At 49.5% G+C, this 13,930-nt stretch overlaps 1 protein-coding gene across 2 annotated transcripts in view; it reads right to left on the bottom strand.

The window, feature by feature from the left end:
- Window positions 1–13,930, bottom strand: part of Thada (THADA armadillo repeat containing) — a 294,070-nt gene that overhangs the window by 34,800 nt on the left and 245,340 nt on the right. For both annotated transcript variants that reach the window (XM_028892580.2, XM_028892588.2), the window contains exons 32-35: window positions 7,266–7,639; window positions 5,793–5,911; window positions 5,178–5,250; window positions 1,618–1,771 (exon numbers count right to left, since the gene is read on the bottom strand). In XM_028892580.2, the coding sequence (XP_028748413.1) occupies window positions 1,618–1,771; window positions 5,178–5,250; window positions 5,793–5,911; window positions 7,266–7,639 (720 nt within the window). The remainder of the gene's footprint in view (window positions 1–1,617; window positions 1,772–5,177; window positions 5,251–5,792; window positions 5,912–7,265; window positions 7,640–13,930) is intronic.

The raw sequence follows: 13,930 nt of genomic DNA, 5'->3' as shown, positions 1-13,930 counted from the left end.
TGAGTGACAGAGTAACCAAGGTTGTTCAGAAAAATGTGCTGCAAAATGAAACCGAGCTTACTGAGAATGCCTGACACAACAGAAGAAACACACTGCCTTAGAGAGAGGGTTTCACTGGGCTGCTGTCCAGGCCAGTTGACCAGCGTCAGCCTCTCAGGTAGCCAAGACTGCAGGCCCGGAGCACCGTGCCTGACCTAACCAAAGTATACTGGCCTCACTACTCTGGGTTCAGTGATCAAATCGTAACCACGGGAGGGCCGCTGGTGATGCCACTCAGAAGAAGAAGGGAAGGACGCAAGACAGAGGCTGCACAGGTGGGCACTTCACAGGTCTCACTTAAAAACAGGTCACCACCCCAAAACCGATCTTCCCCTGACCCGGAAATCTGTCACCACAACAACACTGCAAGCTCCTTGGGGGCTAGGCCCCTGCCTGATTCTTGGGGTCAAGCATGAAAGTAGTCAAGAGAAATAGGAAGTCACAGGAAGTGACCACATGCAGAAGAGGACAGGATCTGGGCCGGAGCCTGGCTCTGTGGCCCTGGGTTTCCTTTAATTAAACCCTGTATTTACAAATCAAAATAAACTCCAAAGCAACACAATAAAAACATGAAATAACACCCCCGTGCTCTTCGTCTTCTGAGGCTCTCCTCAGACTCCATTTCCTTCAGCATCGTTGGCACGAAGCTTTTCCCTAGGTACTGCTCTCTAGGCATGAGAGTGGAGAGAGGAGGAACCCAGTTCAGAAGCCAGCTCAGAGCTGCACATCCATTTGACTTTGGAATAGCGCCTTTCATATCCCAGGGCTGATTTCAAGTTCAGTTGAGTAGTGCAGGGAACCAGCAGCCCTGTGGGGACATCAGACAAAAGCCTGGAAGCCAGCCTGGCCCCTTCTTAACCTCAGTAGCACGGAGTCCTGGGGAGCACTTCCCTGTGTCATTTAAGGAAGTCCTGGCTTCCTGGAGGAGGAGAAGGCTGGGCTGAGTCTTGAAAGGCCAACAAGTTGTCAGGCAGAGTTTGTTTATAGAGAGCCGGTCCCTGCTGATGACAAACAGGCCCGAGGAAGGAGTGGCAGATGATGAGGCAGGCAGGAGGGTGGGCCAGGGAAGAAACAGAAAAGCAGAAAGAGTGGAACAGACAGGGCCCAGTGAGCCATGTTAAAGGCTGTGTGGACTTAGTCTGGAGCCAGTGGGGGCCCACTCAAGGCTCCGTGGCAGTGGAGCATGGTGGTGTACACTGGAATCTCAGGACTTGGGAGCCAAGACAGGGAACTTCTCAGGTTCCAGGTTCTCCTGGGCTGCATGCACAGGGACTGTCTCAAGTGAGAGATTTTAACAATGGACTACCGAAAGGGTCACACTGACAGACGGGAAAGCGCAATGCTCCTGGGTGCCCTGAACAAGTGCACACAGGACAGCTTCAGTTCAGAAGACAGAAGGGAGAGAAGGCAAGCAGCTGTTGGTGACAGTCCCACTAGGAACCAGGACAGACAATCCAGGAAACACGCAAAAGCGTCCCACACGCTGCCTCTGGCGGGGTCCCCTCCTTAGGCTGGGCTCTCTGTCTCTTCCCGTGTTAGCTGAGGGGGTGCAGTGGGCGCCCTGCTCAGCACACTTACCAAGAATGGGCCGGGGACTGGTGAGGAACAGGGGCGCGGTGCTTGTGAGGACGTCAGCAGCAGCCAGTCTAGACGTAGTAGGAAGATGGTCTCCACAGGAGCAGACAACCAGCTGGACCCACTGCCTCAGCTCAGCGGCTATGGAATCCTTGTTCTGAGAACACAAAGGGAGCTAGCTCATGAGTGATCCATCTCCAGCCGGCGAAAGGAAGGCAGCCCCAGGAAACAGCAGCAGCTCGAAGCAAAGCCCCACTGTTTTTGATAACAAGAGCTTTACTGGTGTATAATTTATGTTTTTCTTTTAAGACTTTAAGTGACACTTAAGACATGTACACGTCGGCCGGGCGGTGGTGGCGCACGCCTTTAATCCCAGCACTCGGGAGGCAGAGGCAGGCGGATGTCTGTGAGTTCGAGGCCAGCCTGGGCTACCAAGTGAGTCCCAGGAAAGGCGCAAAGCTACACAGAGAAACCCTGTCTCGAAAAACCAAAAAAAAAAAAAAAAAAAAAAAAAAAGAAAAAAAGACATGTACACGTCTGTGGCACATCTGTGATACTTGTATGTACTTTGTGTGACGTACAGGTCAGAGTAAACACATTCCCTTCTGTAGTCGACTTTAGAGCACTTCCCAAGAGGACAAGTGCCACGCCATTTCCTACCACGCTCCGTCTCTGTGTCCTACCCCAATCCTTTATTCTCCGATTCTATTCTAATTGGGCATGCTATATAACGGGCCATATAACATGTAATCTTTTATGAGTAGTTCCTGTCCACCCATTAAAGTTTTCTTTTCTTCTAGACAGGGTCTCCTATAGCACAGGCTGGCCGTGAACTCTTCTGCCTTCTACTTCCCAAGTGCTGGGGGATTCCAGGTGTATACCACCACATCCAGCAGACTAAGGTTTCTAAGCTTGATCTCTTCCTTTTCATGGCCAAATAATATTCCCCTCTGGGTTCTGGCACTTGGCTAATTTTTAGCTTTTGTACTCATTTCTCACTTCTCCTATAAAGGAGATTCTCATTCCAGGTGACCTACTTCCTGGTGTGCTTGGGTGATTTCCTCCCAAGGTCATGTTGAGCTCACACTGCTGCTGTGACATGTTATATAGGACAGCGTCCTCTGAGAGGTGATGAGAGATTAAAGGGTAAGTGCTGGTATCTCCAGGCTGGGCTAACCCTGACACGAGTAGCTCTGCTGCACAAGTGAATTCTTCTGTCTGTCTGTCTGTCTGTCTGTCTGCTCCCTTCCTTCATGCCTTCTCACCACATGCCACCTCTGCCATGTCTGAGGCAGAGGAGAGCTCGGAACTGGGAGAAAGGCATGTCTCTGGTTTATGAAGGCCACCATTAGAGAACTGGAGGGCAGTCTCCCCGACACTTCACCAAGGAGCTGAACCTCTTAGCTGTACCACGTGAGCCTGCCGATTCCTCTGAGCTGCGGGGCAGTGGCTCTGTGGATCGAAACTGACGTTCTCAGAGGCTGACAGCAAGGCCTGGCTCCCTCCCCAGAGCTCTGGTAATGTGTTTGTCCATGTCGTCTGCCATTCTGTGGCGCGTTCTCTCCCTAGACAATGTTCCAATTCCACAGGATAATACTTCAAGTTCCAAACAGCTACCTATGGAGGCACTGGTGAGGGGCAGCTGAACTGGTTCTCCGGCAGACTTGCTTCGGCTGTCTAGACTGCTGCCTTGGAACTCGGGGTTATTGTGTTTTGCTGTCGCTGTTTATTTCCTGAGACATTGGTCTCTCTATGTAGCTGTGCTCACAACTGTGGTCCTTCTGTCTCAGCCTCAGGAGAGCTGGGGTTACAGGGGTAGGCTTTGGGTTGGATGTAGTGCTGGGGAGGTTTGGAACCCAGGGCCTGGTGCACGCTGGGCAAGTGCTTTTCTTTACTGAGCTATAGCCGCAGACCTATTTCTCTTTTAAGCAAATCATGTCTTTTCCATATCTCTCCTACACTTCCAAACACTGTTTTCGTCTATTTATTTTAAAATTTTTTGTATCTCCTAGTGGCCTGAGATCTAGGTTTGGTCCTCAGTTGTGCCTCTGAATGACAGAGCGTGGGATCTGCTTCCTTGCTTGCTAATGCTAACAGTGAGGTTTTACTCTGGCCTAGCCTTGGGTAATCTTGATTTTTGTTTCTTAAATTTTGTCTATTTACGTATGTTATGTATGAGTGCTCTATCTGCATGTATGTCTGCAGACCAGAAGAGGGCATCAGACTGCGTTACAGGTGGTTGTGAGCCGCCATGTGGTTGCTGGGACTTGAACTCAGGACCTCTAGAAGAGCAGCCAGTGCTCTTAACTGATGAGCCATCTCTCCAGGCAATCTGACCTTTAAAAACCTCCTCTCTCTAGTCTTCCTCAGTCCTCAAGCACTCCCTCCTTCCCCCTGGGCTTCTGAGTCCTGCCAGTGACTCAGCATTCTCTTTCTTCCATTAGTCCGCACTCTAAGGTGCTCATCCCGGCATCTCAGCATCTCTTGGTGATCATGCAGAACCCGCCACCTTTGCCTCCACCAGCACAGTGAGGAAAGGTGTAATCGTACTGCAGATTGGTCACTGTCCGCTCACGACCTTGGGACGGTGCTGGCTTTCGTTTGACAAGTTTACAGAAGTCTGCGATGCATTCCTATTGCCCTCATCCACCTTTCTCATCTCCTTCCATCTCTGTCCCCTCCCATCTTCTTTATGACCCTTTCCCACACCACGTTTGATTTGTAGCCCCTGGGATTGATTAGGGTCATCTGTGTGGTGTGGCCTTGGTACTGAAGCTGCCGACTGGAGTCTGGTAGGTTCACTGGTGGTTACACAACTTAAAATGACTGCTCTCTCCGAGTCTACTGGTAGCCTATGATTCAAGGGACAGAGTCCCTCCCCTATCCATGACTGACTGCAGGGAGGGTCTATGCTGTGCAGGCCTAGTGTAATAAGTAACACTGCTGTGTCCTGTCTAGAGGATGGCATGTCACTGCCCTTCTCCTGTCTTCCAGCTCTTCAATTCTCTCTGCCCCCTCTTCCACAATGTTTCTGAGCCTGGGCACCATGCCTCTCCAATACACTTACGTACGCATCTGCCTCACGGCCTTTCCCAGGAGGCTGTTTTGCTTACTTTAGTTCCACTTCACCCTCAAAGGGGACATGGGACAGGTCGGGCTCCCTACAGGTGGGACTCGGTTCAGATACAGCTCATTTACATGGCAGGCAGGGTATTCCAGCCGGTGCAACCCATCGGCATACTCGCCCACCAAGCTGAACTCCTAGATACCCTTGATTGACTGCGTAGTCCTCCAACAGTCTAGCTACCGAAATGGGAGAAAGCAATGGACATATGTGTGCCGGGGAGGGGAGACTCCACCCTCAGAGGCTCCAGTCAAAAACGGCTACGAGAGAGAAGAAAGCATGTGCTCTGAGTCTTTGCAGGTGATTCCCAGAGTTAAACTTCAGAGCAAGTAACGTTTCTGTTGAGTCTCTGTGATCCTGCCCCCTCGGACAGTTCCCTTTCACCACCACCCTCTGGGTAGGAACCCAGGCCTCGGGACAAGGACAGAGTCAGCCTCACCTCCTCACATGTCTGCACGTGGTAGGCAATCACTCTGGAGGCAAGTCTCAGAGCTGCACTCTGGACTTCAGATCTGGAAAATGAAAGGAAATGAGAACTCCCTCTCAAATTCTCAACAGTTACCACACACATAAGTCAAGTTAAACACAAGAGATGACAGGGTCTCATGTAACCAAAGCTCGCCTCAATCTCACTACGTAGGCAAGGCTGACCTTGAACTTCTGATCCTCTTTTGTGCTGGGATCACAGGTATGTGCTACCACATCAGCTTTTGTGGTGCTGGGAATAAAGTTCAGGGCTTTGCTGATGCTAGATAAGCACTCAACCAACTGAGCTATATTTAACATATTTTATGCACAAATGTTTATGTAAATAGCTTATAACCCTTGTAGATATTAATTCTTTACCTGATTGTACAAGTTCTTGTACCCTCTGGTTACCAGTGTGAGAACTGGACACTCGTCTATTACTGGAGTTTAGAACACAGCTCCTAGGCTGAGGCTTAGAAAGGAAGCCAGTCCCTGAGCCCTTAGGGAAGGACAGCAAGCAGGCTCCCTACATGATGACTTGAAGGGGCATTAGTCCACAAGACCGCACAGAAGCCCTGGGGCAAACCTGTCCTTGGAAGCAATATCCATCGTCCAGATCAGGAACTCCTTTGGGGAGAGGTGGACACAGGATTCTGTCTGGGGAAGCCACTCACTGGGGTTCATATGACAGAGAATCTTCAGGACCTGTGGGTCAAATCCAAGAAAACAAGATCAATAAACACACTGGGAAAAGACTTGTGGTCCTAAATCAAGATTGTTTATAACAGTAAAGAGAGGAATCTATTTTCAAAGGGCCCCTAAATTCCACTGACTTCTACTTCTTCTTCTTCTTCTTTTTTTTTTTTTTTTTTTTTTTTTTGGTTTTTCGAGACAGGGATTCTCTGTGTAGCTTTGGAGCCTGTCCTGGATCTTGTTCTGTAGACCAGGCTGGTCTCAAACTCACAAAGATCCGCCTGGCTCTGCCTCCCGAGTGCTGGGATTCAAGTCTCTGCTGGATACCTCTGTACCATCTTTGAGGAACTGAGGCAGGGCAGAGCAACGACAAGCTTGAGGGTCCTGGTGATCTGGTATCAGTGCCAGAAGCCTATGTGGTCTCACACATGCTAGACTGAGCCAGATTCCCTTCCCTTTTTCACTTTTTAATTTTGGGACAAAGTCTCATTAATTACTCAGGCTAGCTTTGAACTCACTCTGTAGCCTAGACCGGCTCCAGTCTCCTAAATATCTGAGATGCCAAGCCTGGAAATCTCCTTTCATTTTGAGTAGGCTTCCCAGGTAGCCATTTGCCTGTAATTAGGCATATCAGTCAGGATAGCCTGAGAGGTGTCACAGCTAATGGAGGCCAGAGGTGACACCAGTTGCTTCCCTTGGCCATTCTCCAGGCCTCCATTCTCCAGGCCTCCATTCTCCAGGCCTCCATTCTCCAGGCCTCCAGTCTCCAGACCTCCATTCTCCAGGCCTCCAGTCTCCAGGCCTCCTCCATTCTCCAGACCTCCTCCATTCTCCAGGCCTCCATTTTCCAGACCTCCTCCATTCTCCAGACCTCCTCCATTCTCCAGGCCTCCATTCTCCAGGCCTCCAGTCTCCAGGCCTCTCACTGCACGTGGGACTTCCTGTGTGTCTGGTCTAGCTAGCCAGCTTTCCCCAGGGATCCCATCTTCACCCCGAGTGCTGGTATTACAGGTAGGCTGCCATTTACATGGGTGATGGAGAGCTGAACTCTGGTCCTCAAGCTTGTGGGCGAGCACTGCCTACTGTGCTCTCTGTCCACCCCCACAGCTAATTCTCCATGACCTTTTCTAAAGACAGAGGGGCTCGACCTACAACTGATAAGTCTTTGCGAGCAGTACCACTGGCCCCTTGGGACTCTTCTACACATAAAGCCAAGCAACAGAGAGGGCCCTGGTCATAGGGATGCTAAGCTACTGTCTGTTGCCCCAGAAAGTACAAGCCTGACTTGCTTTCCTCGTTTGTATCTTCCTGGTGGTTTCCAAATGAAAGTGGGACACAGAGGGGTGTCAGTGCAGCGAGACCCTACCCGGCAGAAACATCCTGGGTGGATTTCCTTCATCGCCAGCAGCAGGAACTCCTCTCTCATACTGCACAGCAAGGGAGGTGGTCCCTTCTCCCCCAGTTCAGAGGACGTGGCCCTTTCCAGCAGGGTGTCCAGGGTTAGCAAGCGTACTTCAGGAAAGGAAGACTCCAGAAGCCGAGAGAAGGAGAGAGGAAGAGCAGCCGCCTGCCCTTCAGCCTCAGCCAGCGATGCCCACACTTCAGGGATGGCCAGTTTGGTCAGACTCTGCAGGTACTGCGGCAGGCCTGGCACCTTGAAGGTCCAGGGGAACCCGGTAACCAGCTCTGATCCCAAGACAATTCCTCTCACATCTTCCCAGAGGCCAAGACTCTCCAGAGCTAGACAGCAAAAAAGCAGGGAGAAAGAAGTCATGTTTTCACATGCTTTTCACGGAAAGGACACAGGAGAATGGGAGACATCACTGAAACGAACCCCTGCATCTCTTCTGGACCCTCAGTGCAAACCAGTCACCTCTGCTCAGGGAAGCCGCAGAAGTGCCCAGGGGAGAAGTCCAGACTTCCTGCAGGACTTGGGTCCCTGTAAAGCACCTGAGGCTCTGGGGTGGATCCTGTAGTGACGTGAAGCTCGCGAGCCAGCACACTTCGTTGTTAGTGTAACTAACTGTCACAGAGATTTCTCGAGCTCCACTCACTGTCCTAATTCTGCCCTCCTGATGATGGCCCTGTAGGCATCTGCTCACCATTATTGGAGTCCCTCTGTTTGCTTCAGATGGGTTTCCTCTTCCTTTTGCAGTGGAACTGCTACAGGCAGCTCTCACCCTTCTTAACTTGGAGCATAGAATGGTCTTAACCCTGCATTAGCTGTCCAGGCCATTAACCTCCCTTGCTCTGGACACCAGGACACTGGCCTTACTGCTGGATGCTGATGCAGTCAGTGTGAGCCACGGCCTCCCTCCTCTCACATGATCACTGAGAGAGGAGCTGCCTTGTACCTGGAACTTGGGGCAACTTGTTTGCTTTGTTGGGTTTGGTCCTGTGACACCGTCTCTACATGTTAAGTTTTATGTTCTGCTTTTCAGTGTGGAGATTTTTAAAATGTAGTCTTAGTTCTGACGCAAAATCATTTTGTCTACTTCCAATGTGCTAAGCATTAGATGGAATAGGATCACTGCCCTTAAGGAGATGGTACTCATCTTTGAGAAAGCGACACATATGACCCATGATTCCCATATAACGGTGCAAACCATGGGGGAAAAGGCAAGAATGTGGTGGGCCCATCACAGCCCAGGGAACCACCTGAGCAAAGTGATCCCATGGGGAGTTACAGGTTGTCTGCTTCCCTAGAACACAGAATGTGAAGTGAGGAAGAACAGGATGAGGTAAGGAAGGAAGATGGCCAGGATGTGAGGTCCTCCCAGGGCAGGCATAGAGACAGTTCAGCACCCTGGAACCCAGCTTAGTTTTGGGTGACACACCTTCCCTCTTGTAACAATGTACTTGGCAGCCTACTTTCTTAACCTGCACGTACTATGTCTACTCCCCCTTTCAACAACGTACCTAAAACCTCAGCTCCCCACCCCAATGAACTCCACCTGCATCAGGCTACACGCACTCCCATTTCTGAACAGTAGTTTAAGTTTTCCAGTCCCTAGTGACAATCAAATTTACACAGTTTCTAGTCAAGTGTTCTGCCAGTGTATCCAGGAATGAAGAAGAGAAAGGCTGATTAGCCTTGAACTGGCTTTGGGTGCGTGAAGTAAGAACTAGGGAGAACACCCTATTCGCCATTCTTAGGCCTCTCACAACTGGTGTACACATGATTAACATCGATGCATAACTGAGGAGACATGCTCATCAGGAAAACTATGAATGTATGAACTACTCTGTCACACAAAATAGAGAACCATCCAAACTGGCCTGAGTAACCAACTCCTCCTTCCTCTGGACTCCAGGCTGTGGCGTGAGGCCTCTCAGTGGCGCCCTCACCAATGCAGCCCGCCAGCCTGGACGGGGTCTCCCTCTCTAACCTGCACTGCTGCTTTGCTCCAAGTAAACTCATTTGGCATCTACTGCAAACTTTCCTGAGTCCCTCTTTCAATTCTTTGGCTAAGAGGCCAAGAACTGAGGCTGGAGAGATGGCTCAGTGGTTAAGAGCCGTGGCTGCTCTTGAAGCAGATCTGGGTTCAGTTCCCAGCACCCACATGGCGGCTTACTACTGTGTTTAATCAACCTCTGTAGACACCAGGCACCATGTGGTCTGCATACTGATATACATAAAATAAAAATAAACACATCCTAAGGGGGGAATGAGGCCCAGACTCTCATCTCTGGTAAGAAGACCGTGTAAAAGAATGTATATATTCTGTAGGTAAGAGAATGCCACTGGGGAGCTGGTTACCTATCTGTCTATTGTTTTTTTTTTTTTTTTAAATTTTAATTTTATGTGTATGCATGTTTTTGTTGTTGTTTTGTTTTTTAAACCGGAGCTGAAGACTGAACCCAGGGCCTTGTGCTTGTTAGGCAAGCGCTCTACCACTGAGCTAAATCCCCAACCTGTGCATGCATGTTTTGCCTGAATGTTTGTGCACCAATTGCGTGCAGTGCTTACAGAGGCCAGAAAAGGGCGCTGGATCTCCTGGAAGTGGAGTTACAGATAACTGTGAGCCACCACGTGGGCCCTCTGCAGGAGCAGCAAGCATTCTTGACTGCGGAGACATCTCTCCAGTTCCTACCTATTGTTTCTTGAGAAAAGGTCTCAACTAGCCTTGAATTCACTGTTTACCCAAGGATGACCTTGAACTCCTTCTTGGTCTTCCTGCTCAAGCTGCCTAAGGTTTAGGCTGCCCTTTAGCTTGTCATCCTCCAGCCTCAACTTCCAAAGTGCTTGCAGGTATATGCCGCTACACCTGCCTGAGAGGTTAACAGTCAGAAGAACATGCTCACTGAAGTCTTTTATTGCAGAGGGGGTAATATTACAGCCGGGAAATCAGGTGAAAGACCACCACGGTACCTCGTGCCTGTAACCTCAGTACTCAGGAGGTAGATTAGGAGTTCAAGGAAAGCCACTAACAAAGACCCCCTGTGGTGGCTTGAAAGAATATGCCCCCCCAAAAGAGTGGTACTGTTAGGAGGTGTGGCTTTGCTGGAGTGGGTGTGGCCTTGTTGGAGGAAGTGGGTCACTGTGGAGGCAGGCTTAGAGGTCTCATATATGCTCAAGCCACGCCCAGTGTTTCAGACCATTTCCTGTTGCTTGCAAGATGTAGAACTCTCAGCTACCCCTCCAGCACCATGTCTGGCTGTACGCTGCCATGTCCCACCATGATGATAATGGATTGAACCTCTGAAATTGTAAGTTACCCAATGAAATGTTTTCCTTTATAAGAGTTGCCGTGGTCATCTCTTCATAGCAATAGAAACCCTACCTAAGAGAACCCACTTCCCCGTAGTCCAGGAGGGAACTGTAAGACCTCAGGGAAAAAGGTTCTATGGTTCGAATGTCTCCACTCAAACCCCTGCTGAAGTGTGGTTGCCAGTGGAATGGCATCTAGAGGTCCACTTTTGGTTTTGCTTTTTCAGACATGGTCTCTTTCTGCAACCCAAGCTGGCCGCATTCAGGGTAATCCTCCTGCTGTACCTCCCTGTGCTGGGATGACAGGTGTGCACTACCATGCTTGGGTTAAGAGGGGAGCTTTCAGAGGTGATAGGTCACGAGGACTATGAAATCGACCCTCTCTTGTTCTTTTGCTTTTACGCGTGCTCACCTGTCCTGTCATGTCATAGAGACGGGAACCTCTCCCACCCCCCCCCCACCCCCCCACCCCCCACCCCCAGTTCTGGACTTCTAAGCCTCCAGCACTCTAAGTTAAACAAACTTCCACCATCAGTTCTAATGCACCTAGGTTGTGGCATTCTTTTTATAGCAGCAGACCATGGACTAAGACCGAATGGCTAGGGAAAAAGAAGGCTTAAGGACTGAAGTGATAAAGAATCTGGGACTGACTTAGGAGAGAGTAAGGTCTCTCCCAGGACCCAGTTCTTCATACAACAGACTCATCATCTGACAAAGTTCAGGTGGCTTCAGTTTCACAGAATGCTGTAAGTATCACAACCAAACAGTTACTAACAACGTCACTAGGCAGGCAGGAGACAGAGATCTGCACTGAGTGTTTATGTACCTGCCTCCCATTCCACTCAGGTCTGAGCAGTTCCTCTCTGGTTCTAGTCAGCTGCATTATGTGCTGCTCTGAGGGTTTCGTCTACAAGAACATCAGGGGATGTCATCCGGCATCTTGCTGAAATTCAGATGGTCTACCAACAGCATTCGCACAAGGTATCAGGAAGGTAAGTGAGCTTCCCCTGGATGGCTTACCAGGGAGCATTCAGGATACAAAGCACTAAATATCTGACATTTCAATGTAGCTCAACAGACTCTGCTGACTTCTAGAAAACTATCATAAACAGGAGGGTGAGAGAGTAAGTTAATGCTTAGGAAATGCTTTGAACTTAAAAGATCCACATAAACGTACAATAATTCTAGAATTAAAACAAGGAATATTTATACAACATGGGTTCTTTCAAAAAGATGCCAACCCTGGAAGGTACTCCAGTATGGTAAGGGGATGTGGTGGTTAGTCTGAACTTGCCACAACCTAGCATCACTGAGGAAGAGGCTCTTAATTGAAGAACTACATCGGATGGCCTGTGCGCATGTCTGTGGCACCACTTCAGTGGCTGGGGCCTGAACTGTGTAAGTAAACAAAGCTTGCTGAGGAAACAGAAGCAAGCAGGCAGCATGGCTGGGCTCGAGTCTCTGCTCTTGAATGGGGACTCGAGAAAGTTCCTGCCTTGACTTCTCTGTAACCTGGAATTATAAACCAAAATAACCCCTTTCTTCCCTACCATGCTTTGGGTTTGGGTGTTTTATCACAGTAACAGGAATGAAACTAGAGCAGGCCACTACCACTGGCCACGTGTAATGCCTCTCTGTGGTGATATTTTAATTGTGCTGAAATGTGATTTTATTTGTATGTTAATAAATAAAGTTTGCCTGGAGATCAGTGGTCACATAGCGAGGTCACATAGCAAGCCATAAGCAGAACTCTGGCGGTGGTAGCACATGTCCTTAATCTGATCACATTGGCAGGCAGAGTCTCTGTGTGGCCAAGGACATACAGAGACAAGCCTTTAATCCAGTACCAACCATAGCGACCTGGAGGTCTATATAGTCAGGAAGTCATGTGGCTGGGCTAAGAGCCAATGAGAAAGCAGAACAGAAAGGCAATAAAAACAAACACAAATCAGACAGGAAGAAGCTCTCTCTGGGGAAGCGACAGTAAGGTAAGGTAAGGTAAAGTAGTTGTTGCTCTCTGATCTCTTTGCTATTGCCTCTGTATTTGGCTCCGTGTTTCTTATTTACTAAGACTGTTTAGAATTTCGTCTCCATCTCTCCTCCTGACTAACATCTGAGCTCACTGTAGGAGGCCAGCATCTGTTACAGAGACCAGGAAGCTCCTGGAGCTGGGATCCTCAGCCATTCCCACTGTTAAGACCCCACTCCCAGTGCAGTGCAGTGGAGAAGACCTCCATCTCTATGGTCTTTGGGTGCCATTTCCTACCCTCTCTACCCACTGCACTGTAAGGACAACATTTCACCGGAGAGAAGTCAGGAACATGGCTTGAGATCAGCTTCTAAGAAGGGGTTGGAGAGATGACTTAGAGGGCAAGGGCATTTGGTGCTCGCGCAGAGGACCCAGGCTTGGCACCTAGCACCTACAAACACGGTGACTCACGACATCTGTGCTTAAGTTCCAGGGACCCAACACCTCCTCTGACCTCCAGGGCACCAGGCACTGAGGTGGTACATATACATGCATGCATGCAGGAAAAATACTCTTACACATGAAATAATAAATCTTAAAAAAATGTCATCAAGAGCCAAGCTGGTGGTACATGCTTATTATACCAACAGGCTGAAGACCGAGGCAGGAGAACAGCAAGTTCCAGGCTGGCCTGGGCTACACAGGAAGACCTTAGTTCAGAAAACCATACAAAACAATAAAACCTAAATGTAACTAAAACCCAGACTGCTTGGATCACTTTGCATAAGTTTTTGGAGGAACCTACTATCTGTAGGGGATGTTCCAGGTAGAGTGCTGGTCTTCTGGACTCCAGATGGGACATCCAGAACCAGCTTGCTTCCTCTGGGGTCTTGCTAAGTCCTAGGGTTAGGGGAGGGGAATGTTCAAGAAGGTCCCTGGGATACAGACACCCTGGTCTTCCCTGCCAGTGGAGGTGATGCTCTGAGTATTCTGGGACACAGGATGATTCAGACTTGACAAGGAGAACAATCTATCCTAGAAGAGCCTTAAGACAAAAGGGGAATAAAAGCCATGTACACAATATTCAAAAGGCAACTGTGAAAATTTCAAATGTCAACCACTCAGACACACATCCAAGGCTTTGAGTTGGCACTCCCCAACATCTCCCCCATCTATGACCTGCTGGGGCGTGTGAAGGGACTGGTCCTCTGGAGCCATAGCCACAGCATCTCCATGACTCCATCTGGGCAACAGCAGGATGTACAAGAGGAGTTTCTGTGAGGGTCCAGTATTGGTGGGGTAGCAGAAGCCAGAGGCCCTGCATCTGACCAACAACTCCTTACACCATGAA

This window comes from Peromyscus leucopus, chromosome 22, assembly GCF_004664715.2.
Source record: "Peromyscus leucopus breed LL Stock chromosome 22, UCI_PerLeu_2.1, whole genome shotgun sequence".
NCBI classification, from domain to species: domain Eukaryota; kingdom Metazoa; phylum Chordata; class Mammalia; order Rodentia; family Cricetidae; genus Peromyscus; species Peromyscus leucopus.
This window is presented reverse-complemented; position numbering and strand designations above follow the sequence as displayed.